General features: G+C 38.5%; 2 protein-coding genes and 1 pseudogene across 2 annotated transcripts; all 3 read left to right on the plus strand.

Moving 5' to 3' along the window:
• The first annotated feature begins 6387 nt into the window (after window positions 1–6387).
• Window positions 6388–7379, plus strand: LOC110304770 (olfactory receptor 6N1-like). Its single transcript, XM_021176353.1, has one exon. It carries the CDS (start codon window positions 6401–6403, stop codon window positions 7343–7345), a length of 945 nt encoding a protein of 314 aa, XP_021032012.1. The 5' UTR covers window positions 6388–6400; the 3' UTR covers window positions 7346–7379.
• A 7458-nt stretch (window positions 7380–14837) lies between these two features.
• Window positions 14838–15776, plus strand: LOC110304834 (olfactory receptor 10C1-like). Its single transcript, XM_021176457.1, has one exon. The coding sequence runs from the start codon at window positions 14838–14840 to the stop codon at window positions 15774–15776; it is 939 nt and encodes a 312-aa protein (XP_021032116.1).
• Window positions 15777–16251: 475 nt separating this feature from the next.
• LOC110296468 lies at window positions 16252–17041 on the plus strand (annotated as a pseudogene).
• Window positions 17042–23776: the final 6735 nt, after the last annotated feature.

The following is a 23776-nucleotide window of genomic DNA, read 5'->3' on the forward strand; positions in this document are numbered from 1 at the left end:
TATATCTGTGTGTGTGTGTGTTTACATGCGTGTGTTTATATGCATGCCCTAGTGATCATATGGAGATCAGTGGACATCTCTCTGGCTACTTCATTGAGTCAGCATCATTAATAGAGGTAATTGGGTCTGTGAGTAAATGTTTTTATTTAGAGTCATCTCTCTGGCCCTCATACCCTTTTCTATAAACCCCAAATTTGCACAAACGATAAAGACAAATAATCCAAAAATAATGTCATAGAATTTAAAGGTAACTGGGTATTTTTTGCAGTAAAACATATCAAGTATCTTTTTTATGATGCCAAGATCTTGTGTGACTGCCCATGTGTTAAGTATTTCAGGTCTGTGAGGAAGGCCACAGTAGAGAAAACAGAACTTTAATAGTAATTGAACTTATTTTCCATGCCAAGCTTTAAACATTTTCTGGGCTGTGATCCTTCCCTACACATACATCATCAAGACAGTACTGCATTTGGTAAACTGTCAGAGCTGAGCTTTCCTTCCAGAAGCACAGGATCTTAGCTCATCCTGGCCCGTTACCCTTGCCAAACTACAGTTCATATACCTGAAGAGACTCAGACCTTCAAAGAGAGATGAGTCTGAATCATGTCATGAGTATCCCCAACATCTCAGAGATCTGATCTCTGTCATAGATTAATGAGTTCTAAAACACACCACATGTTTACAAAACCGAAGACCTCTAGGATTTTAGTCATTTACTGAACTCATCTCTAAGCCAATATTTCTAAGATTTAGAGATCATCTCTTGTGTTTGGAATTAGGCTCATTTATGCTGCTAAGAATACTAGAAATCAGCAATGTTAGGCTTAATTCCTGTAGCAGCTTACTGTATGTTCACTTAAGTTATTTTTACAAAGTTTTCCCATTGGTTTTACACTTGGCAACTACTTTCAGTTTGCAAATTAGGTCAAAATGGATTATGTAAATTGTGTGAAAATTTTTAAAAATTGATCATGTGTGGGATTAGAATTAAAGTCTTAGAATTTTAACAAAATATTCTATGATATTATTAACTTGTGTATTTTACTTTTAGCAACACCTCAGAATCATAATAAACATGTAAAGTGTACAGCCAAGTAGGGATGCAAAGACAGCCAATTATTGAAACTTTTTTGAAATAAAAACGACGAGATTTCTTTTCATAGAAAAGGCAGCTTATAACATGTTCTAAAGGAGCAGAAAAGAACCCAGAAACGGCATAATTTGCTTGAGTTCACATGCTACATCTCTCCTCCACCCAACTCCTCCATGTATGAATGTGTATAATCAAGAGTCAATCCACTGGACTTGATTTGACTCTTCTGTTGCTGGCACCTTGATATTAGGACGGGGTTATCTTTTATTATACTTCTTTTATATTCCATGTCATCTATCATAGTTTAGAAGTAGAGTTCAAAACACCATAAAGGTCATGGAGTCCTTTTGTGTCACTTTTGTGTATTAAAGGTTAAGCCCTGGGAAGGTCTGTGGCTCACTTTGTAGTGGCGATAGCTAGGGGGAAAGTCTGGATTTAAACTCTGGTCTGGCTGCCAGTCTAAGCCACATTATTACCTCCAATGGGTATGAGAAACAAATACATGATTTGGAGAACAACTCTGACATAGCCAAGGAAAGGGACTCCTACAAAGACTTAACCTTAAACAGCTTCTTTGACATCTTGGTCTCTGTTCCATGATCCTAATTAGGACTAATTGGAGGAAGCAAAAGGAAATGTCCCTAAAGCTTCCTACTACGTAACTTCTTCACTGGTGGTCTCTGAAGAGAAAATGCTGATAATTACTGAAGTTGAGGGCCCGTGTCATTAATTGGGCATAGACTTCCTCCTGGGAACTATTCCCTTGCTCTGGCTTCTGACTTCCCCAGTTTAATTAAGCAACTCGTTTGTTTTCTCATTAGCAAACTTGTTAGTGTTGCACTCTGCTCCCCTGAGTTGCTCTGAAGAAAAGTTTTGTGAGAGGATTTCTGAAGCTGCTTAAGGTCTGCCTCTTCCACTTCCCTGTGAGACATAATGCTCCAACACGATGTGTTACATCAGTAGCCAGGTGATGTGTTACATCAGTAGCCAGGAGTGGGGGGGTCAAAGTTCCTTGTCGTGGAAACAGGATATGTAAACAAATAGTTGGACCAGCTAAAGATAGGGATGGGCAAGGCAATTGCCTGAGATCTACTGAAAAGGAGGAATAGTGGAGAGTAGCTTTAAACACTCAGCTCAAACATTTCCAGGATCATTTCATGTTAGTGAGCCTTTGAGCAGAGAGGCACATGCATTCTTGTCTCCCCTCTCCACGTCTAGGGTTTGTACAATCCCTGAGTATTGTTTTGGCAGCTTATTTTTTTGCTCACCACTTTTATTTCCGTGGCACTCCAGTGAAACAAGACAGGTCTTGATACATGTACAAATACACATCAGATGCTCCAGTTACTTACCTGTACTAGACACTGACTGTACTAGCGAATTTTCAACTAAGGTTAGATGAAATGATGTTTATAACTCTCCAATTTTTAAATCCCACTTAGGCCAGTTGTAAGAATTTAACCACAATCTATATATTTAGAAATACCAACTTTGGAATTGGAGAGCAATATTCATTATTATGGGATAGGAGCCATATCATTTGTACTCTATTCACTAATGGAACTGTACTCACAAGAACACAAAGCCTTAGAAAGACCCCATCATTATTATAAGTTTAGAGAGGAAATGATGCCTCTTGTGATAACGAGATGGTTATGAGTGGGAGAAGGATCTCCTGGATAGAATATATAGGATGACAGGAGTGAGCTCAGTAGTCAGAAATATTCCAAAGTGAAGAGCAAATAGAAGAGTTAAGTACGGTTCCTAAAGACACTGGATTCAGAATATGCAGGGCCATCAAATTCTACATCCTCTGATCATTACCACTGAGGTTTCAGTCAGTGCCATTGTCTAGGCTTGAGTCCACATGCCTGAGGCCTTAGTCTTGCTGACTGTTTCCATGGTAACAATGGATTATGGTTTTTATCAAAATGTGACTAGGTAGGCACGTGTCCTGTTTTCCTTCATTGCTGCACAGCCTTAGCAAGATGTGGACCTATCCATCTTACATAAACTGAAATAAATTTCCCCAGAAAACACTAACTTCTCCATTTTTAAAGGTTTATCTATCTTTCTGCCTATCTATCTATCTATCTATCTATCTATCTATCTATCTATCTATCTATTTAATGTATGTGAGTACACTGTAGCTGTACAGATGGTTGTGAGCCTTCATGTGGTTGTTGGGAATTGAATTTTTAGGACCTCTGCTCACTCTAGTCAACCCCATTCGCTCTGGTAGGCCCTATTCACTCAGTCCCTGCTTGCTCCGACCCAAAGATCCATTTATTATAATACATAAATACACTGTATCTGACTTCTGACGCACCAGAAGAGGGCATCAGATCTTATTACAGGTGGTTGTGAGCCACCATGTGGTTGCTGGGATTTGAACTCAGGACCTTCAGAGGAGCAGTCAGTGCTCTTACCCACTGAGCCATATCCCCAGCTCTACTTCTCCATTTTTAAAAGACAAATGAACAAATCACATATGAAGAAACACATATAAATATTATAAATGCAATGTGAAAACACACAAGAATAGAAATTCAAAGTTGGAGCTTAAAGACTACTTCCTTCCTATGCCCACCTGGTTTCCTCACAACTTTCTCCTCTGAGATAACTTGCTTCACCTCTATTTCTGGTGGTGGAACTAAAAACCAAGGAGGAGATATAAAACTCTAAAGGATACACAGCTCCTTAGATGTAATGTTAATAATAATAATAATAATAATAATAATAATAATAATAATAAAGATAAAGGAACCAAAGGGGGAGATTCTCTGTAAAATTATACCATAACTCAGTTTTCTCCTTACTTTTTGTCTTCCTAATGGCAGTTAGTTCAACCATCTATATTGAGCAGTAGTTTGGAGGAGAACAGAATATTATCCAAACAGTACACTACTTGGTAATGCCTAAAAGAAGTGCTGACTGTCTCCTAGAGCAAATTAATTCATCTCTAGGGTCTATACTTGATGATGACGCCAAAAGACCTAAAGACTTTTTATGGAGTGTTCAGTAGTCACCCAACAATGCAAGCAAATAAATGCTCATTGTTGATTACTAAAGCAGCACACAGTGTCATCATGAGAAAGTGAATTTTTAAGGTGAGCGCAATTGTTCCAGTAGATAATATACTCTATCCTTTATAATAAAGTAATCCACAGGGCATATAACATGAGTGAGTATTTCTCCAACTCTAAAACCTAGATTCCCCCTTTCTGTGCTTTGACACCCACCATATTCATCAAAACAAATTTTAATTGTGTTTTTACAACTTGTAAGCAAACTAATGTAAGTGTATTTATACATTCTGGAAAATTTTTTTCATATCATTTCTGGAAGTGTGTTCTCATTTTTATAGAAGAGATCCATGGAATCTTCTGGGGTTTTTTGTTTATTTGTTTGTTTATTTTTGTTTTTTAAGCAGTCTTTTGCTACAGAGCTCTTGAGTTGCTAACTGGGCTGCCTTGTCTGGCCTCAGTAGGAGAGGTTGTGCCTTGTCCTGCAAGATTTGATGTGCCAGGGTTGAGAGGCTACAGCAGGAGATAGGAGTAAGCACTGTCTGAGGGGGGACCAGAAGTGGGGACAGTGATTGGGATGTAATGTTAATAATAATAGTAATAATAATAATAATAATAAAGATAAAGGAACCAAAGGGGGAGATTCTCTGTAAAATTATTTTAAACAATTATTCATCTCTTCCTTTGAAATCAATTCCCACGGCCTTACTATTAATTAGTTGTCTCTTAAGAAGGATAGATTTCACGACAAAAGCATCATCCCTGGTAGCAAGAAGCAAAGAAGTCATCTTAGGAATAGAAATGCTGTTTCACTTCTCCCTACCCAGCTTCTTGCTCCAGAGGGATTCTGAGAGCTCATCATACTCACAGCTCCAGGGAACACCCAACAAGAGGCCTCTGGGAAAGCAGTCTTTCCAGGGTCATTTCATATAAGTAGATAGAGATAGGAATTGTCATTAGGGGGATGACACGGATGCTAATGCCACCAAATGGTCAGGTGATAGATGACGGTGGTAGAGTGTAGGAGATTACCAGAAGAGAATAAGGCAAGAGCTTTGATTTTGATCTTTCCTAGTGAGTAGCCTCCGGTTATGGAAGGAAAACCCAACCACAAAACTCACAATCATTTCCCAATACCCTAGGGAGATCAGAACTCATAACAGTTTCAGAAACCAACTGCCAAATCTTGTTCTTCTTCTTCATTTTAGGAAACAGGAAGTTGGTTAAGTAAAAAAAAAAAAAAAAAAAAAAAAAAAAAAAATAAATTGAGTAAGTTAAAAAAAAAAAAAAAAAAAAAAAAAAAAACAGTCCCCTAGTTCAAAGTGTACAGCTGGGGTGTGTCAGAGCAAGGGCATGCAGCCAATTCACAGCTACCGCAAAGTTTCTTTTCTGCCTGGGGATTCTGACTCACACTTTTCTTCTTTGAAAATTCATGTCCTCTGTCTCTCATGAAGCTCAACTTTTAGAAGGTACGGTATGAATGTTGGGTGAACAATCAGTAGATATCGTGAGCCTGAGAGTGAATACTCATAGAAGATCGTGGGACTGATAGTAAACACTCATAGGAGATCATAGGACTGATGGGGAATAATCAGGGCATATCATGGGCCTGGTAGTGAATAATCATTGTATACGATGGGTCTAGGAGTGAATAATCATTGTATATGATGGGCCTGGAAGTGAATAACCATTACATTTCATGGGCATTATATTTTATGGATTAATCTTTGAGTGTCTGCATCATTTTCAGGCATAGATCACTTAATCTTTCCCTACCAGAATAGTCAATGAAGTATAAGACTTCCTGAAAAAAGTCACTATAACTTTCTGTAGACATCAAGCCTTCCTTTAGAACAGACCAACACTTCTAGTTATTTTATTATTCTAAAAATAGATGCACAGAGTTCCCCAGGAAACATAGAGGTCATAGGAGAGATTACAGTAGAAAGGTTCCATTTCCTTTTATTGAGAGTGGGATAGGGGAGAACTGTGTTGGTGGACACTCAAGAGATCAGGAGTAGAATACTCAGAAGAATAAACCAGGTGTCTTCATTTCTAGTTCTAGCCCAGCTACCTACTGATGTTGAAACCAATCATTTCACATTGATGGGGATGGGAGGAGGCTGCAGCTCCAGGATAACAACATAGGGATTTAATTAGATAATGTCCAACCTCAGCCATGTGCTCAGAGTTGCTGCTCTTGACTCTAGTATTTCACAAAGAGATGGAAGATCCTGACGTAGTTAATCTTGGACCTTAACTCCCCCTCCTCCTTGGAACCATGGATCATGTCAACTACACCTGGACACGGACCTTCATCCTTGCTGGTTTCACTACCTCTGGTGCCCTCCGACCTCTTGCCTTCCTGGGGACCCTGTGCATCTATCTCCTCACCCTCGCAGGGAACTTGTTCATCATTGTCTTGGTCCAGGCAGATTCAGGGCTGTCCACTCCCATGTACTTCTTTATCAGTGTCCTCTCCTTCCTGGAACTCTGGTATGTCAGCACCACAGTGCCCACCTTGCTGCACACCCTGCTCCATGGGCATTCACCCATCCCCTCGTCTGCATGCTTCGTCCAGCTGTATGTCTTCCACTCCTTGGGCATGACTGAGTGCTACCTGTTAGGTGTCATGGCTCTGGACCGCTACCTTGCTATCTGTCGTCCACTGCACTACCATGCACTCATGAGCAGGCAGGTACAGCTATGGCTTGCAGGTGCCACTTGGGTGGCTGGCTTTTCAGCTGCCTTGGTGCCTGCATGTCTCACTGCCAGTTTACCATATTGCTTGAAAGAAATAGCCCATTACTTTTGTGACCTGGCACCACTAATGCGGTTGGCATGTGTAAGCACAAGGTGGCATGCTCGGGTTCACGGGGCAGTGATTGGTGTGGCCACTGGATGCAATTTTGTCCTCATCTTGGGACTCTATGGGGGTATTCTGACAGCTGTCCTGAAGCTGCCTTCAGCTGCCAGTCGAGCCAAAGCCTTCTCCACATGCTCCTCCCATATGACAGTGGTTGCACTGTTCTATGCTTCTGCTTTTACTGTGTATGTGGGTTCACCTCAGAGCAGACCTGAGGGCACTGACAAACTTATTGCCTTAGTGTATGCCCTCCTAACTCCATTTCTCAACCCTATCATCTATTCCCTTCGCAACAAAGAGGTGAAGGAAGCAGTGAAGAGGGTCAGTGAAAAGATCAGAACTTTGTTGAGAGACACCTAATTATCTCTTTTGACATTACCCACATTCAGGGTAAATGCAAAACTCAAATGGCTTGTGAATCATTTTGCAGAATCAAAATAAATGCCAATAAGTGTACCACTGAGTTTAGCACTTACTATTCTGCATACGTTCAGTCTTTTAGACAGTTCAATCAGAGGTAGAGCAGAATGAGCAAAAGGCATTTTTTTCTGAATCATTTTCAACATGACGATGAAGAAATCCATGGAAGATTAAAAACTGGCATATAGAAATATTTGAATTGTATTTGTGACTTTGATAATTATCTATCTATCTATCTATCTATCTATCTATCTATCTATCTATCTATCTATCTATCTATCTATCTATCTATCTAATCTATCTATCTATCTATCTATCTATCTATCTATCTATCTATCATCTATCTTATCTATCTATCTATCTATCTATCTATCTATCTATCTATCTATCTATCTATATCTGCCTTGTACCTGGTCTCTGCCAAAGTTTTGGTTCTGTTTTTTAATCATCAGACCACCCCCATGTGGGTATCTGATGGCTCACAATTTACACATCTTGAAAGAGTGGGGGATAAAGTAAAGAGTCATTGCAGCCTTGAAATGAAAAGGCCACCGACAGCTAGCAGCAACATCTGATCTCAACACATGATCCCAACAGACAGTTTAAAAGACAAAAAATCATGGGTGACAGAAAGTACCCATCGACAGCATGTGTGGAGTTTCATGTGGAGCCAACAGCTCCCAGCTGATAGAGACTTGTAATCTTGAGTCATCTTCCAGAAACCAGTTCTGAATCACATAACCCTTAGGGTGCATGGCTAGAGTCTAGAACTGCAAACTTAGTGTCTTCAAGGACAAGGGTAGCAGAGTTGAGGGTGTTGTCTGGAATCTTTTATTCATAGAATGGATTTGAAGCCATATTTCACAGAAGGAGCAGAAAAAAAAATCTCAGGCTCCAGAGGGAAGGGAAATGCCACACCAATTTGCAGTGTCAGGCCCCATTGTCTGCTCAGTGCCTGACAATGCTGTTCCTTTTAACCTCTAAGGTTTAGAGATTTGTGAATTCTGAGTCACCAGATACACACTCAGAGATTGGTACTTGAATGACAGAATTAAAACCTTGACAGAGTCTAGGAACTGGGAGAGGTGTGTTACTTTACTCATTCTTATGTATGTCCCACTACAAAAATAAAAACATTTAGAATTTTTAATGCTCCCCACATCAGGGTTGGTCATTATTGCTTTTATGTATACACAGTTATGTTTATGTGTGCTGCATGTGGTGTGTGTGTGTGTGTGTGTGTGTGTGTGTGTGTGTGTGGTATTTGGTGTGTAGTGTTTATGTGTGTCATGTGGTATGTGTATATGTGGATTGTATATGATATATATGTAGTGTGCTGTGTGGTTATAGTGTATGAATTTAATAGAGGCTGTATCCGAACTTGGTTTGAAATATGCTGCATACAACTGGCCGACCTTAAACTTAAAATATACTCCTTTAGTCTACACGAAGCTTGAACAACAACCTTACAAGCATATCTATCCTGAAATGAACTTTAAAAGCTTTAGAATATCCGTTCCCCTGACTGGAGAATGTTTTTGCAATCTGTTTACAAAAAAAAAAAAAAAAAAAAAAAAAAAAAACAAAAAAACAAAAAAAAACCATGTACCTTTATTATAGGATACAATGAAATGTCTGTTTACAAAAAAAAAAAAAAAAAAGCAGAAAAACTGGAACAGGACTNAAAAAAAAAAAAAAAAAAAGAAAAAGAAAGATTACTGGAATTGCCTTCAAGAACCAGAATCAACCCAGATGTTATCCAGATGTCAGGCTAACCTTGCCTCATCTATGTGTTAAAACTGAGTGGCTGGCAGGAATTGCTTCTCAAATTCCTTCTACCTGAAGACATTTCGATTCTAGTATTGCGACACTTTCAAAATCACAATGTGAACTATGACACAGGCCCAGCAGAGCATGTTCTGAGTATTTGACAAAAGGCAATGTATTGGTCAAATTCCCTGTTCTTTTTTTTTTCTACTTACTGGGAGAAATTCAGCTTTCTGACCTCACTTATTCTTAAAATATATGCAACAGAATACTTTAATATTCCAGTAAATAAATGGACCTTTTTACTGCACAGTCATAATTAGAAAAGTGGTTGGAGATTTACTTCATGGGGTCAAACCTTAATTCAAATATTTACTTACTTTGTGAACTTACACAATGTAACTACAATCTCTGTGCCTCAATTTTCTTAATCTGTTAAGTGGGTATATTAATAGGACCTAAAGAACTACATACATAGTGATTATTATCCAACATTTACCCCTCATTTCTGCAATAGGGATTTATTTATTAGAGATTGCTTGGCTTTACACATATCTCACATTGTGGGGTGTTATGCAGCATACTTAAGGCATTCAAATGAAGCATCTCTTTCTCAGCTAAGTGTCCAAAATCCTCCTTAAATGACTGGGGGATTCGTACATGATCATTAACCCTTTGCTGTTTCCTTCAGTGCTGGGTGACATACTCTGTTCTGTTGGCTATTGTGTGGGGTTCTAATACATTTTCTCCTTATGCATCTAACTTCATATAGGTACTGATTGTGATTTGAACAAAGTGTTCTCTGCACTGTCAGCATAAAAGAACTTCTGGGAGTTGTTTGTCTATACAGTGGCTTGCAACACTTTGGTTATTAACTTTGCGGGCCTCCATTTCCAAGGGGTTCATGCTCTATGCATAGTAGGGTATGGGTGCTTACATATCTGCTGTGGAGCACACATGGTCTGATACGTCTGAGGGAACAATTATACAACACCACTGATTTTCATTTAATTATATTTGAAGAATGAATGAATAGGTGAATAAATAAACAGATCTTTAAGAATTAAATGAGTGTGGCACATATTATATTACTATCCCATAACTCCATTGGGGAAAATGCCTTTCACAAATCTATTCACAACCCCAAACTTCCTTTGTCTTTCATTTTACAGCTGTGTCATCCCCTAATCTCATTGGATCTGTCTCTTTATACCATATTCTTACACAGTGCTTTTCAAAGTATACAAACCACATTTATATGCTTTGTTTTTATAATGTTACTAGGTCTTCATCTCCTCTCCATACCCTTTGCATAGACACATAGTACAGCAGGGAATTTTCTCAGGGAGATGGCCTGGAGTTTCTCAGGCCATCTCTGGCAGGAAGTGGCTGTGTATTTCTACAAATGGAGTCACATTATATAAATATCTAATGTGGTCTATGAAGCTTAATATCTTTGCTAATACTTTGCCACTTGCCCCATGATGGGATCTGAATAATGAATTTACTAGAACAGACAGCAAGAAGAGGTCACAACTAAAAGTGAACCCATCATTCACACTTCCCTTGGAGTAGGCCCAACATTCCAGCATGCAGGATATTTGGACTTTGTCTTCATCCTAGTACAATAGGTAGGAAAGAAAGATGCAATTAGTAAGCACTATGGACATCGAATGCAAATTTGCTCAGTTATTTTGTAGAATGACTGTAGACCACAACATATCATTTATCAGTTACATTTTAACTATATAAGATATCATTTTTATAAAGATTAGGCCATGATTTTAAATTAATGTGTTATGTTTAAGGATATCATGATCAAATATTTAGATGAATAGAAGCCTATAATCCCTGAACTCATCATACCTTCCTCATCATTCTTAGCTAATTGAAAGTTTCCTACTAAGTAGGCTGATTTCTTTCAACCATTACCCCATGTCCTTCCAGATATAGTCCACTTCCCTACCAATGTAACTCTGTGCCCTCTTTACCCCTATCTCCACTTTAAATTTAAACCCATCAAGCCCTACTTGGGGTGCCAGAATATCCTTAGGTATGTGACCTTCCATGAATGAGGCCCATATCCTTAAAGAAAACTGACTCTCCCCCTACCTAAAGCTATCAGTTACCAATAGCTCCTCAGCTTAGACAGGGACTTCATGTCCATCTCCCCTCTCCATGCTGTGATTTTGTCTGGCTTGATGTTAAACAAGTCTAGTGGAATCTGTCATAACTGATGTGAGTTCCTAAGTATATCTGCCTTGTTATGTCCAGAAAAAAATATGCTTGTTGTACTCATCCACACTCTCTGGCTCTTATAATCTTTCTTTTTACTCTTCTATAATGTTCCTAACATTATAAAGTATTCACTTATTCACTCCTTATTTCTTATAATCATTTGACATTTTTAAAATGTTTACTAATGGCTCAGTGAAATTTTGTACATATTATGCACAGTCTTACTTTCAAAAAATAGAATATTTTAAAAGCCACCCTTTGCTCTAGATTACAACTCAATGGTTACACATTGCTCTTCTACTTGATGCTAGATAGCATGTACCATTTCTATGCTCAGGTGTTTATATCTGATTATCAATAAGCCGAGAGACATAGGTAATGGTATGCATAGTCCATTCAGTTAATGGAGAGATCTCATTAAATGTAGAAATTGGGTGACATCTCCTCTTAGAGTTCGCAGACCTAAGAGGAATAGAGAAGAACAAATGCGATGTGAAGGTAAGATAAATTTAGAGCATTAACCTTGCCACTCTGAGACTGCCCCATTATTAATTTAAGAGTTTAGATGAACAGTTGTCACTGGATTGTTTGGGACTGGAGAATATATAGCATTGTATTGAAGGACAGTTGCAATTATTTACCAAGTGAATGGTCAAATATTTCATAGGAAGTAGGCTATAGTCCCTGCCCATCCTGAAGCTGTATTAGTAGTTATAACCAATGTATATATTATATCTTGGTGCCCAGTGCTAAGCTTTCCACAGGAAGCTCAATGTCAGGGATTGTGTATTTTATTTCCACTTAATGTGACCTGTTTATTATTATAAAGAGAATACATTATTACTTTCTCTTAACTACTGTATCTTCCCTTGTCTTTTTCATTGACATTAAGAAGACAGTACCTTTGGATCAATGAACAAGTTTAATGCTTCACACTCAGTGGGTAAATGCAGTTAGTTTGTTATTCATCTGGACTGTAAATCTATCCAAATGAAAATCTGAGATAGTACTCAGACGAAATTTTTAAAAAAGTTCAGATACTGATATAAAGAGTTTTAAAGAAAATTAGAGTATAAATATTTTGTAAAAAACAAACAAACAAACAAACAAACTTATTGCATTAAGATGTCCAGGGAACAAATGGTGGTGACATTTATTGAGAACTGGTAGCAATCCTATTGATGAGGATTTAGAATACTGCGTTTAGAATAGCATTAGCAGAGAACTAGAGATATTGTGCTGCAGGTAAGTATACTTGCTGTTCTTACAGAAGACCTTATGGAACTCCCAGCACCCATCTCTGGCTGCTCATACTGTCTGTAACTCTAGCTCCAGATGATCTGATGCCTTCCTCTGGTCTTTGAGCACACATAAATAGGTACACAGGTATACAATACAGATAAATCAATAATTTTAAAAGTAAAATAAAATCTGGAATACTACCAGAGAATACTGCAGTGGGTAGGAAGAAGGGAGAAGTACAAAGCAAAGCCCCTATGAGATGTGTCAAGAGGTGCCAAAGTAGTACAAGTAATGCCTTATTTCAGAAGTTGTATTTCCACATTTGTCTTTACCACCAACTCAAAGTGAATCTTGATCCAAACCACTGCTTCCTCTTTGGCTGAAGTTCTGTAACTGAAGAGGTTTAAGTTACAGGTTCCCGAAGCTTCTGACATGGTGATAGCTTGTGATTCTCTACTTATTGATTGGTGGGTACTAGGTTCCTCATGGACAGACAGCCTTTATTAATATCTGCAGAACATTGGACCAGAGAACCCATTATGGCCACTTCAGTATGAGGTGATGGTATGAAGGAAGAAATAGGGTCATTCAGCATAAAACAAAAAGCTACTGTGTGGATTAGGTTGTTAAGTGATAAGGCAAATGATGCTGAATGATGGCAACTCTCCAGGCAAGTGTAATTTTAAAGGGGCAAACCAATTCCCCTTTCCTAAAGTTGTTACTCTTTATGTGTGAATGAAGATATGAGTACTAGATTATTTCTTTAATGTCATGTTATATGGTCATTGCAAAACAGGCAATATCCCTGGATTAGACTGCAGAACTCCAAAGAGTAGATTGCAGAGGTAAGTCATTGGCGAGACACATCTCATCTGACTCATTTCTGTGGGCCTCACTTCTTGCCCCAGAGGGATCCATACTGAGATTTAGTCATAGTAACCTCAGGGACCATTTATTAAGGAGTTTGTGGGAGAGCTTTGTTTCCAGGAGCATGAATTATTAATAAGGGAGTGTCTTGGGATAGAAGTGATACCAAGAAGAAGGAGACTAGTTCTGTTGTAACCAAAGCAATGAGGTAATGGTTGGAGGTGGCACAGGAGAGGTAAGAACAGCAAAAAAAAAAAAAAAAAAAAAAAAAAAAAAAAAGAGCAGCAGGAGGCAGCTTTGACCTTTTCTGAATAATTTCCATTTGAGTATGAGCATGACATTCTGTAGATATTAATAAAGGCTGTCCATGAGGAACCTAGTACCCACCAATCAATAACTAGAGAATCACAAGCTATCACCATGTCAGAAGCTTTGGGAACCTGTAACTTAAACCTCTTCAGTTACAGAACTTCAGCCAAAGAGGAAGCGGTGGTTTGCATCAAGATTCACTTTGCGTTGGTGGTAAAGACAAATGTGGAAATACGACTCCTGAAACAAGGCATTACTTGTACTACTTTGGCACCTCTTGACACATCTCATAGGGGCTTTGCTTTGTACTTCTCCCTTTCTCCTACCCACTGCAGTATTCTGAAGTGTATCTCCCATTAGAATACTTCCAGAAAACACATCCTCTTAGCCAATGGATTATTCATGTTTCCCAAAAGTATTCAGCTTTGAGATATGTTCCTAAGATAGCCTTGTTTCTTGTCCATCATTTTCTCTTTCAACCTTTGATAAGAACCTTGATGGGTTCCTGGAGAACCTCCAATAAGACTTAGATGTTAATGAATGAATGGAAGTCTCCTTTTCCTACTATATCCTAGTTGTTGAATCCAGTATACACTAAGGATCATAATTTCAAATTGTCATGGGAGCACTTCACGACGAATGGTAGGAGAGAGAGACAGAATTTTCCTATCATTTTATTTGTTGGGTTTTTCTTTTCTTTCTTTTTTTTTTTTTTTTGGCAAAGCAGAGAGGAGAAAATCTTAGACCTGACTGCTGCCATAGTCTACAAATGTTGTTCTGTGAATTAAGAACAATAATTCTATGTGGCCACTGTCACCAACAGATATTGAAGAAACCACTTCTGACGACTAGTACTCAAATCCTCTTTCATCCTGCAGATGGAATGGATTGAGTACACAATATGTGATTTTGACTTGTGTGTTCTATACTTTGGTCTCTGGGAAACATTGTCCAGAGGAAAAACATAAAGCTGATTATTTACTGCCTTTTTCTTTCATTCCCAGGAATCATGGATCATGTCAACTACACCTGGACACGGACCTTTATCCTTGCTGGTTTCACTACTTCTGGTACCCTGCAACATCTTGCAGTTTTTGGAACCCTTTGCATCTATCTCCTCACCCTGGCAGGGAACTTGTTCATCATTGTCTTGGTCCAGGCAGATTCAGGGCTGTCCACTCCCATGTACTTCTTTATCAGTGTCCTTTCCTTCCTGGAACTCTGGTATGTCAGCACCACAGTGCCCACCTTGCTGCACACCCTGCTCCATGGGCATTCACCCATCCCCTCGTCTGCATGCTTTGTCCAGCTGTATGTCTTCCACTCCTTGGGCATGACCGAGTGCTACCTGTTAGGTGTCATGGCTCTGGACCGCTACCTTGCTATCTGTCGTCCACTGCACTACCATGCACTCATGAGCAGACAGGTCCAGAAACAGTTAGTTGGGGTTACATGGGTGGCTGGTTTTTCAGCTGCCCTGGTGCCTGCAGGTCTCACTGCCTCTTTACCTTATTGCTTGAAAGAGGTGGCCCATTACTTTTGTGACCTGGCACCAGTGATGCAGTTGGCATGTGTGGACACTAGCTGGCATGCTCGGCTTTATATTGCAGTGATTGGCATGATCAATACATGCAATCTTGCTTTCATCTTGGGACTCTATGGAGGTATTGTGAGAGCTGTGCTGAAGCTGCCTTCAGCTGCTAGTCGTGCAAAAGCCTTTTCCACCTGTTCCTCCCATATAACCGTAGTGACACTGTTCTTTGGCTCTGCCTTCATTGTCTATGTGGGTCCACCAGAGATTCGAGCTGAGGGCAGAGACAAGCTTATTGCCTTGGTATATACTTTGCTCACCCCTTTCTTCAACCCAATTATTTATACTCTTCGCAATAAGGAAGTCAAAGAGGCTTTTAAGAGGGTCACACAGAGGATTAATGCTGTGCTGAATTGACTTGAAGTCCACTAGGTTTATTGTATTCCATCATATGAAAATTGCAAGATTTCCATGCTTATTGTATAGATAATTAACTAGTTGTTTCGATAATATGTGAAATTTTCAACTCATGAAATCTTTCATTAGGACACATTGTAAAATGTTGTAAGAGGAAATATAGTCCCTGAACCTACCAACGTAGGAGTGGGTGAGGACACAGATTTGAAGGGGAAGAAACAAAATGAAGTTCACCTTTTCTCAGGCAGATGGAACTTAGTTAGAAAGTGAGTTGGTTTAATTTCTAGAATCTGGTCTGGCTATGTGTTTATATTTCAGACCGGATTTTTGAAGAAAGACCAAGAAGATATTGAAATTAGTTAAAGATTTTGGAAGAGAGCATTGGACAAATGTTGGGATGGACACTAGGGAGTTATGGAGACAGAACACAAAAGTACATGGAGTTCAGTACACTTGAACAATATTCTGATAAATGATGTTGGAAGATGGAGTGGAGGTTTCCTCTAATACAAAAGAGAGTGGGATGGGAAACAAAGTAGCCTAGGCAATTGGCAGTATAAACAATTTCACTGTCTGCACAAAACAAACAAATAATCAAAAATAAAATCACTGTCTGCACTCTGAATTGAGGCAACGAGGAAACATTGTGGGTACAGGCCCTGTGGGAAGAACTGACTTTTTGAACCATGCAAAGATGTAAGGACAGAAGGATGAATGTCTTCAGTTCCCTGCACTCATGAGCAGACAGGTACAGCTATGGCTAGCAGGTACCACTTGAGTGGCTAGCTTTACAGATGACCTAGTGCCTGCATGTCTCACTGCCATATTGCTTGAAAGGGATAGCCCATTACTTTTGTGACCTGGCACCTCTAATGTGGTTGGCATGTGTAGGCACAAGGCATGCTCGGGTTCATGGGGCAGTGATTGGTGTGGCCACTGGATGCAATTTTGTCCTCATCTTGGGACTCTATGGGGGTATTCTGACAGCTGTCCTGAAGCTGCTTTCAGCTGCCAGTCGACCCAAAGCCTTCTCCACATGTTCCTCCCATATGACAGTGGTTGCACTGTTCTATGCTTCTGCTTTTACTATGTATGTGGGTTCACCTCGGAGCAGACCCGAGGGCACTGACAAACTTATTGCCTTAGTGTATGCCCTCCTAACTCTATTCCTCAACCCTATCATCTATTCCCTTCACAACAAAGAGGTGAAGGAAGCTGTGAAGAGGGTCAGTGACAAGATCAGGACTTTGTTGAGGGACACCTAATTATCTCTTTTGACATTACCCACATTCAGGGTAAATGAAAAAATTAAATGGTTTGTGAATCATTTTGCAGAATCAAAATAAATGCCAATAAGTGTACCACTGAGTTTAGCACATACTATGATGCACACACTCAGTGTTTTGGACAGATCAATTAAAGATAGAGGAGAATGAAGGAAAGGCAATTTTCTCTGAATTCATTTCAACATGATGATGAAGAAATGTCACAGCAGATTAAAAACACATAGAAAAATGTTTGAATTGTCTATCTGCTATCTATCTATCTATCTATCTATCTATCTATCTATCTATCTATCTATCATTTGCCAGGTACCTGGTCTCTGCCAAGGTTTTAGTTCTGCCTTTTTAATTAACATACTATCCCTAAGTGGGTATCTGATGGCTCAAAATTTACACATCTCTAAAGTATAGGGGATAATATGAACAGCCATTGCCTCCATGAATTTAAAAGTCCAACCAAGTTTAGCAGAAAACTCTGATTTCAACACATGATCCCACCAGACAGTTTAAGATAGAAAGCATGGGTCATAGAAATTACCCAGTGACAGCATTGTGGAGTTTCATGTGGAGCCAACATCTCCCAGCTGATAGAGATTCGTAATCTTGAGTCATCTTACAGAAACCAGCTCTGAATCACCTAATTCTCAGGGCACATGTCTGTTGTGGAACAAGAGTAGCAGAGCTGAGTGTGTTGTCTGAGGTCTTGCAGAATAATGGATTCTTTTATTCATAGCATGAATTTGAAGCCATATTTCACAAGAGGATGAGGAAAAAAAAATCTCAGGCTCCACAGGAAAGGGAAATGCCACACAAATCAGCAGTGTCAGATTTGTGATAAAACTGTTCCTTTTAGCTTCTACATTTCAGAGATTTGTGAATTCTGAGTCACCAGATACACACTAAGGGATGGTCTGGTAATTGGAATGACAGAATTAATACCTTGGCAGAGCCTAGGAATTGGGTGAATATGTCCTACTATTCTCATTCTTATATATGTCCCACTTTAAAAAAAAGTATTTAGATATTTTTAATTCTCCCCACATCAGGATTGTTGATTATTGTTTGTATGTATACAAATGTGTACATGTATGTGTTTATGTGTACAGTATATGGTGTGTGTGTGTGTGTATGTTGTGTAGCATTTGTGTGTGAGTGTGTTATTAATATGTGTGTATACATATATATGATTTATGATATATATATGATTAATGATATATATGTGTGGTGTGGCACTTGGTGTATGTGGTTATGGTATGTGAGCTTAATTGAACCTGTGTTGTGGATAGCCCCGGAGCTAATTATATTTGATGTTAATTCTGTCTACTGTGAGTGGTTGAGAACAAGGAATGAATCAGCACTCAGGTAATTTCCTGTAAACCTGCTTCCCACCTTAATTTGTAAAATAAAGGAGAGCTGATGATTGGGCAGATAAAAGGGAAGGTGGAGTGGAAGGGAAAGAGAGAAGAAGGAGAAAATGACAGAGGGAGAGGATGCAGAAGAGGAGGAGGAAGAAGAAGAAAAGTGGAGCAAAAGCACATGGCCTGGAGAAACAGCAAGTTCTAAGGGGTCTCATAAGATGTGGAAGATGGTTGCGTAGCAGTAGATCTGCCCTGTCTAAGTGCACAGAATGTAATCATGTTAACACTGTTGTGTTTTCATTGCTGGGGCATATTTGGGTTAGAGATTTACCGCAAGGGGCCTGTATCAGAACTTAACTTGAGATAGACTGCATACACCTGGCTGGCTTTTACTCAAAATGTACTTCTTTAGTGACACGAAGTTTGAACACCAGCTTCACAAGCATATCTAGCCTGAAATAAACTTTAAGTCCTTCAGAATATCCATTCCTCTGACTGGTGATTGTTGTTCCAAAATTTTTACAAGAAAAATGAGAAGGATTGTTGGAATTGCCATCAAGAACTAGAATCGACCCAGAGGGCAACCAGGTGTCAGGCTGCTCTTCACAGCGTGACCTCATCTATGTGTGGAAACTGAGTGGAGGGCAGGGATTGCTACTCAGCTTCCATCCAGCTTCAGAAGTTTCCATTTCAGGACTGTGACAATTTCAAAGGCACGGTCTGAGGTGTGACGCAGGTCCAGCAGAGCGTATTCAGAATATCCTAGAGAAAGGAAATGTATTGGTTGAATTTCCCGTCTTTTTTTTTTTCTTTGTATTTCTACTTACTGGGGGGGAAATCAACTTTCTCCTTCACTTTATCATAAAATATATATAAGAGTGTACCTTAAAATTGCAGTGAATAATGAATGTTCAGTAAACAAATGGACCTTATTACTGCACAGTCATAATTAGAAAAGAGGTTGGAGATTTTCTTCATGGGGTCAAACCTTAATTCTAATATTTATTTGCTTTGTGAGCTTAAACAATGCTATTTAAAATCTCTGTTCCAGCCGGGCGTGGTGGCGCACGCCTTTAATCCCAGCACTCAGGAGGCAGAGGCAGGCGGATTTCTGAGTTCGAGGCCAGCCTGGTCTACAAAGTGAGTTCCAGGACAGCCAGGGCCACACAGAGAAACCCTGTCTCGAAAAACCAAATAAATAAATAAATAAATAAATAAATAAATAAATAAATAAATAAATCAAATCTCTGTTCCTCGATTTTCATAATCTGTTAAGAGGGTACATTAAAGGATCTTAAGAACTACATACATAGTGATTATTATCCAACATTTCCCTCTCATTTCTGCAATAGGGACTTATTTATTGGAGAATGCTTAGCTTTACACATATCTCACACTGTAGGGTGTTCTGCAGCATACTTAAGAAATTCCAGTGAAGCATCTCAACCAAGTGTCCAAAACATTCCTTACATAACTGGAGGGTTCATACATGATCCTTTTGCTGACTATTGTTTGGAGATTTAAACCTTTTCCTCTTTATGCACGTAACTTCATATAGGTACTGATTGTGATCTGAAAGAAAGTGTTCTCTGCACTGTCAACATGAAAGAACGGCTAGGAGTTGTATGTCTGCGCAGTGGCTTGCATCACTTTGGTTATCAACTTTGTGGGTCTCCATTTCTATGGGGTTCATACTCTATGGTAGGCTAGGTGTGCTTACACATCTGCTGATGAGCAGCAGATAGTCTGAATACGTCTGAGGGAACAATTAATTCAACACCATTGATTTTCATTCATTTATATTTGAAGGATGAATGAATACGTGAATAAATAAACATTTCCTGGAGAACTGAATGAGTGTGGCAGACACCATATTACTAACCCATAACTCCATACAGGAAAATGCCTTTTACAAATCATTCATAACTCCAGACAACCTTTGCCTTTCATTGTACATCTGTGTCAACTCCTAACCTCTTTGTATCTTTTCCTTTATAGCATACAGTTGAGGAAGTGAAAGAGGCTTTTAAGAGGGTCACACAGAGGATTAAGGCTGTGCTGAGTCAATTCGAAGTCTTATAGTTTTATAATTCACCATTTATAAATTGGAAAATTTAGCTGGATACTTATATAAATCATTAACTAATTGTTCCAATAATATGAGAACTTTTCAGCTCAAGCAGTCTTCAATTAGGACAAATCAAAAATGTAGGAGAAATATTTTCTCTAAAGTACCAATGTGTGAGAATGTGAGGACATATATTTGAAGAGGAAGAAAGAAATGAACTTCATCTTTTTTAGACAGACAGAACTTAGCAAGAAAATGAGATGTGTTGATTTCCAGTATCTGGGCTGGCTATGGGTTTGCATTTCAGACTAGATTTTTGGAGAGAGATCCAGAAGATATTTGAAATGAGTTAAAGATGTGGGAAGAGAACATTGAGCAAATACTGTGATGGAAACCAGTGAGAAATTAAAGTAGAACACAAGGAGTTCAATATTCTTGAGCAATATTGTGATAAAATATGTTGGGAGACAACGTGATTTTCTCTAATATGAAAGAGAATAGGATGGGAAACAAATGGGCTTTAGCAACTGGTAAACAGTTATAAAATCACTGTCTGCACTCTGAATCCAGGCAACCAGGAAAGATTGTGGGTGCAGCACCTGTGGGAAGGACTGGCTTTTGAACCACGCAAAGATGTAAAGACAAAAGAAAGGATGCTTTCATTTCCCTGTTTTCATGAAGCCTATGATTTTATTTTATTTTTAATAATCTCATAAATATATGTAATGTTTTAAAGATTTCCGTTTGCCATTCTCTCCTCTCCAGTTCTGCCACCTCTCCCACCTCAACTTTTCCTTCTCAGCTTTATCTGTTTTTAATGTATATTTAATTTTTTTATTTCGATATTTCATACAATGTACTTTGATTTTGTTTCCTTCTTCCTTGAATCCTCACTGATTCTCCTCACCTCTCCACTCCTACCCCATATTCCTCTCTCTCTCTCTCTCTCTCTCTCTCTCTCTCTCTCTCTCTCTCCCTCTCTCTCCCCTTCCTCTCTCCCTCCCCTCTTCTCTCCCCTTCCCACTCCTTCTTCCTTCTGCCTTCCCTCTTCTTATGCCTTCTCTGCACAGCATATGTGGTCCTGAGTACCACAAAGTAATGCAAGCTTCTGTGATCCATATACTTCCAGGTCCATCTTTCCCCGGAGATGACCTTTTATATCCATGGTGAATGTGGAGTACTATAGATCTTTCAACTAGCCTGGCATTTGAACAACTTGTGACAATTATGAAGCTTTACATTCAATTACTAATAAGATTACCAGCAGTAGTGTTCTGATTTCTTTTGTTCACTATTTAATAAAAGCACCTGAGTGCTATTTTTAAGAAAGACTGACAGAGGTACTATTGATCTTGTTTAATATATCTAATATGTTTGCCTCAATTTGACTAGCATTCACAACTGCCTAGTGATGGGGTCTCAGAAAATCTTATTTTATATAGTTTTATTGAGAAAAAGAATAAACATTTCTGACAAAGTAATATCTAAATGATTGGCTTTATATTTTTGCAGTTAGTGTTTATTACCTTCAAAAGAGTTGTCTTGCTTTTATTTTTTACTTCTTACTTAGGAAGGAGGTTCAAATGACATTTCCCCTTTGACTTTTGCCCTCTTCAGCTTTATGGAGTTATCTCTGCCAAATCCACTCATAGAAAGGACATGTATATGTGTTTTGTCTGTCAGGATGGGTCAATAAAAATTAATAAAAACAAACATTTAAAGATTATATGAAAGCAAAAATAATAGACAACTTTTGTGAAAATAAATCTTTTCTCTGTGCATTTCGGATGTTCTGGTTGCTTTCTCGGCAGACATGTTTTGTCAGCAATGATTCCAAGTGATGGCATTCTCAGATCACTGAGATGAGAGATTGTTATTCAAAAGAAAATTGTATGTATTCTTGTGCATGTGCTTGTTTTTGTATGTGGTTTTGTATATGTATATGTATGTGTGTGTGTGTGTACTCTGTGTATGAGCTCTACATGAATTTATAGATTGCCAAGATGCAAAACCTTTGTTTATCTACAGTTCTTGAACCAAATATAGCTGCAATCTGTTGCTGTAGATATATTTCTACCAGAGCAGAGCCACAGGCATCCCTTTTTGTATTGAAAATGAATAGCTTCATGTTACAAAGACAGAGATGAGTACTTGTGATAGAGCATGGAGAACGGACAAGTCAAACATATTTACTATCTGGCTCTTGAAGAAAATTAATTACCTGATCCTTACCAAAAGTATATGCTACTGTGTAACTACGGCCTTGGAAAAATTGTGAATGCAGTTATAATCTGAGAAGAAATTGTAATATTAGGACAAATAAATATGCTTTTGTAAACTGATGGATTGACCTCCAGTGTGACTTCTGTCCACTGTTGATTCTGAGTCCTGACATTGAATCTCTCTATATTTTATCCCAGGCCTTTCTTAGATTTATTTAATTATTTTCAGGCCCTCTGATATTTTATTTCCTCCTGCATTTTTGATCCCAGTTCTAGGTACATGTAATGTATACACTTAGAGTGAAACACAAAGCTATAAATGGAATTAATTGTAAAAAAAATTGGATAACTTTTTCTGATGAATGTTTAACTTGTGACCATGAAGAAAAGAACTAGGGTTCTCTTAAATCAGTTAGTACTTAATCAACAGGCTCATCTACAGCTTTTTTATCAAGATAGATGGGAAGTAAAATAATATATTTATTGAATTTAAAGTTAATATAAAGTTAATGAAATGTACAAGAAGAAAGATAACAAAATCTAAAATTCAAAATAAGTTAAAGGTTTGGAAAATTGACCAAAATTTACAGAATGAACTGTAGTGGAGGGAGGATGTCAAATGAAAGCACCAAGTATAAATGAACTTTCCAAATGTAAGCATATAGAAAAGATCCTTTAAAATATTTATTAAATATGCTGGTATATCTGCCAGAAAGAGTACTAGGCAATGTACATACAGAATTCAATAGACATACAATTGTAGCTGTCCAGCAGCCATGGAGAAGTGAGTATACCTGAAAGAGGCTGGGAGTGAAATAAGATGGGCAGTAGAGAGAAGATTGAACCCAAGACAAAGATTTCTGACCATGGCTCAAAGTTTAATTTTCAGTTCTGCCTGTATACATAGGGGAAAAACCCATAGACACATCCTTTTTTCATCCAGATTATGTTGATTTGTTTTGACTGAACAATATTGCAAAGCAAGCTCAGCAGATGGTCAGCTCCTCAAGGCTCCAATTGGATATGCAAATGTGGCAAGGCCATTTGCTGACTCCAGACAGGTTGTAAA

This window comes from Mus caroli, chromosome 1, assembly GCF_900094665.2.
Source record: "Mus caroli chromosome 1, CAROLI_EIJ_v1.1, whole genome shotgun sequence".
Lineage (NCBI taxonomy): Eukaryota > Metazoa > Chordata > Mammalia > Rodentia > Muridae > Mus > Mus caroli.

Bases quoted from the DNA above. Each gene is read 5' to 3' on its own strand.
- LOC110304770 (XM_021176353.1), top strand. From the start codon at position 6,401: ATGGATCATGTCAACTACACCTGGACACGGACCTTCATCCTTGCTGGT.
- LOC110304834 (XM_021176457.1), top strand. From the start codon at position 14,838: ATGGATCATGTCAACTACACCTGGACACGGACCTTTATCCTTGCTGGT.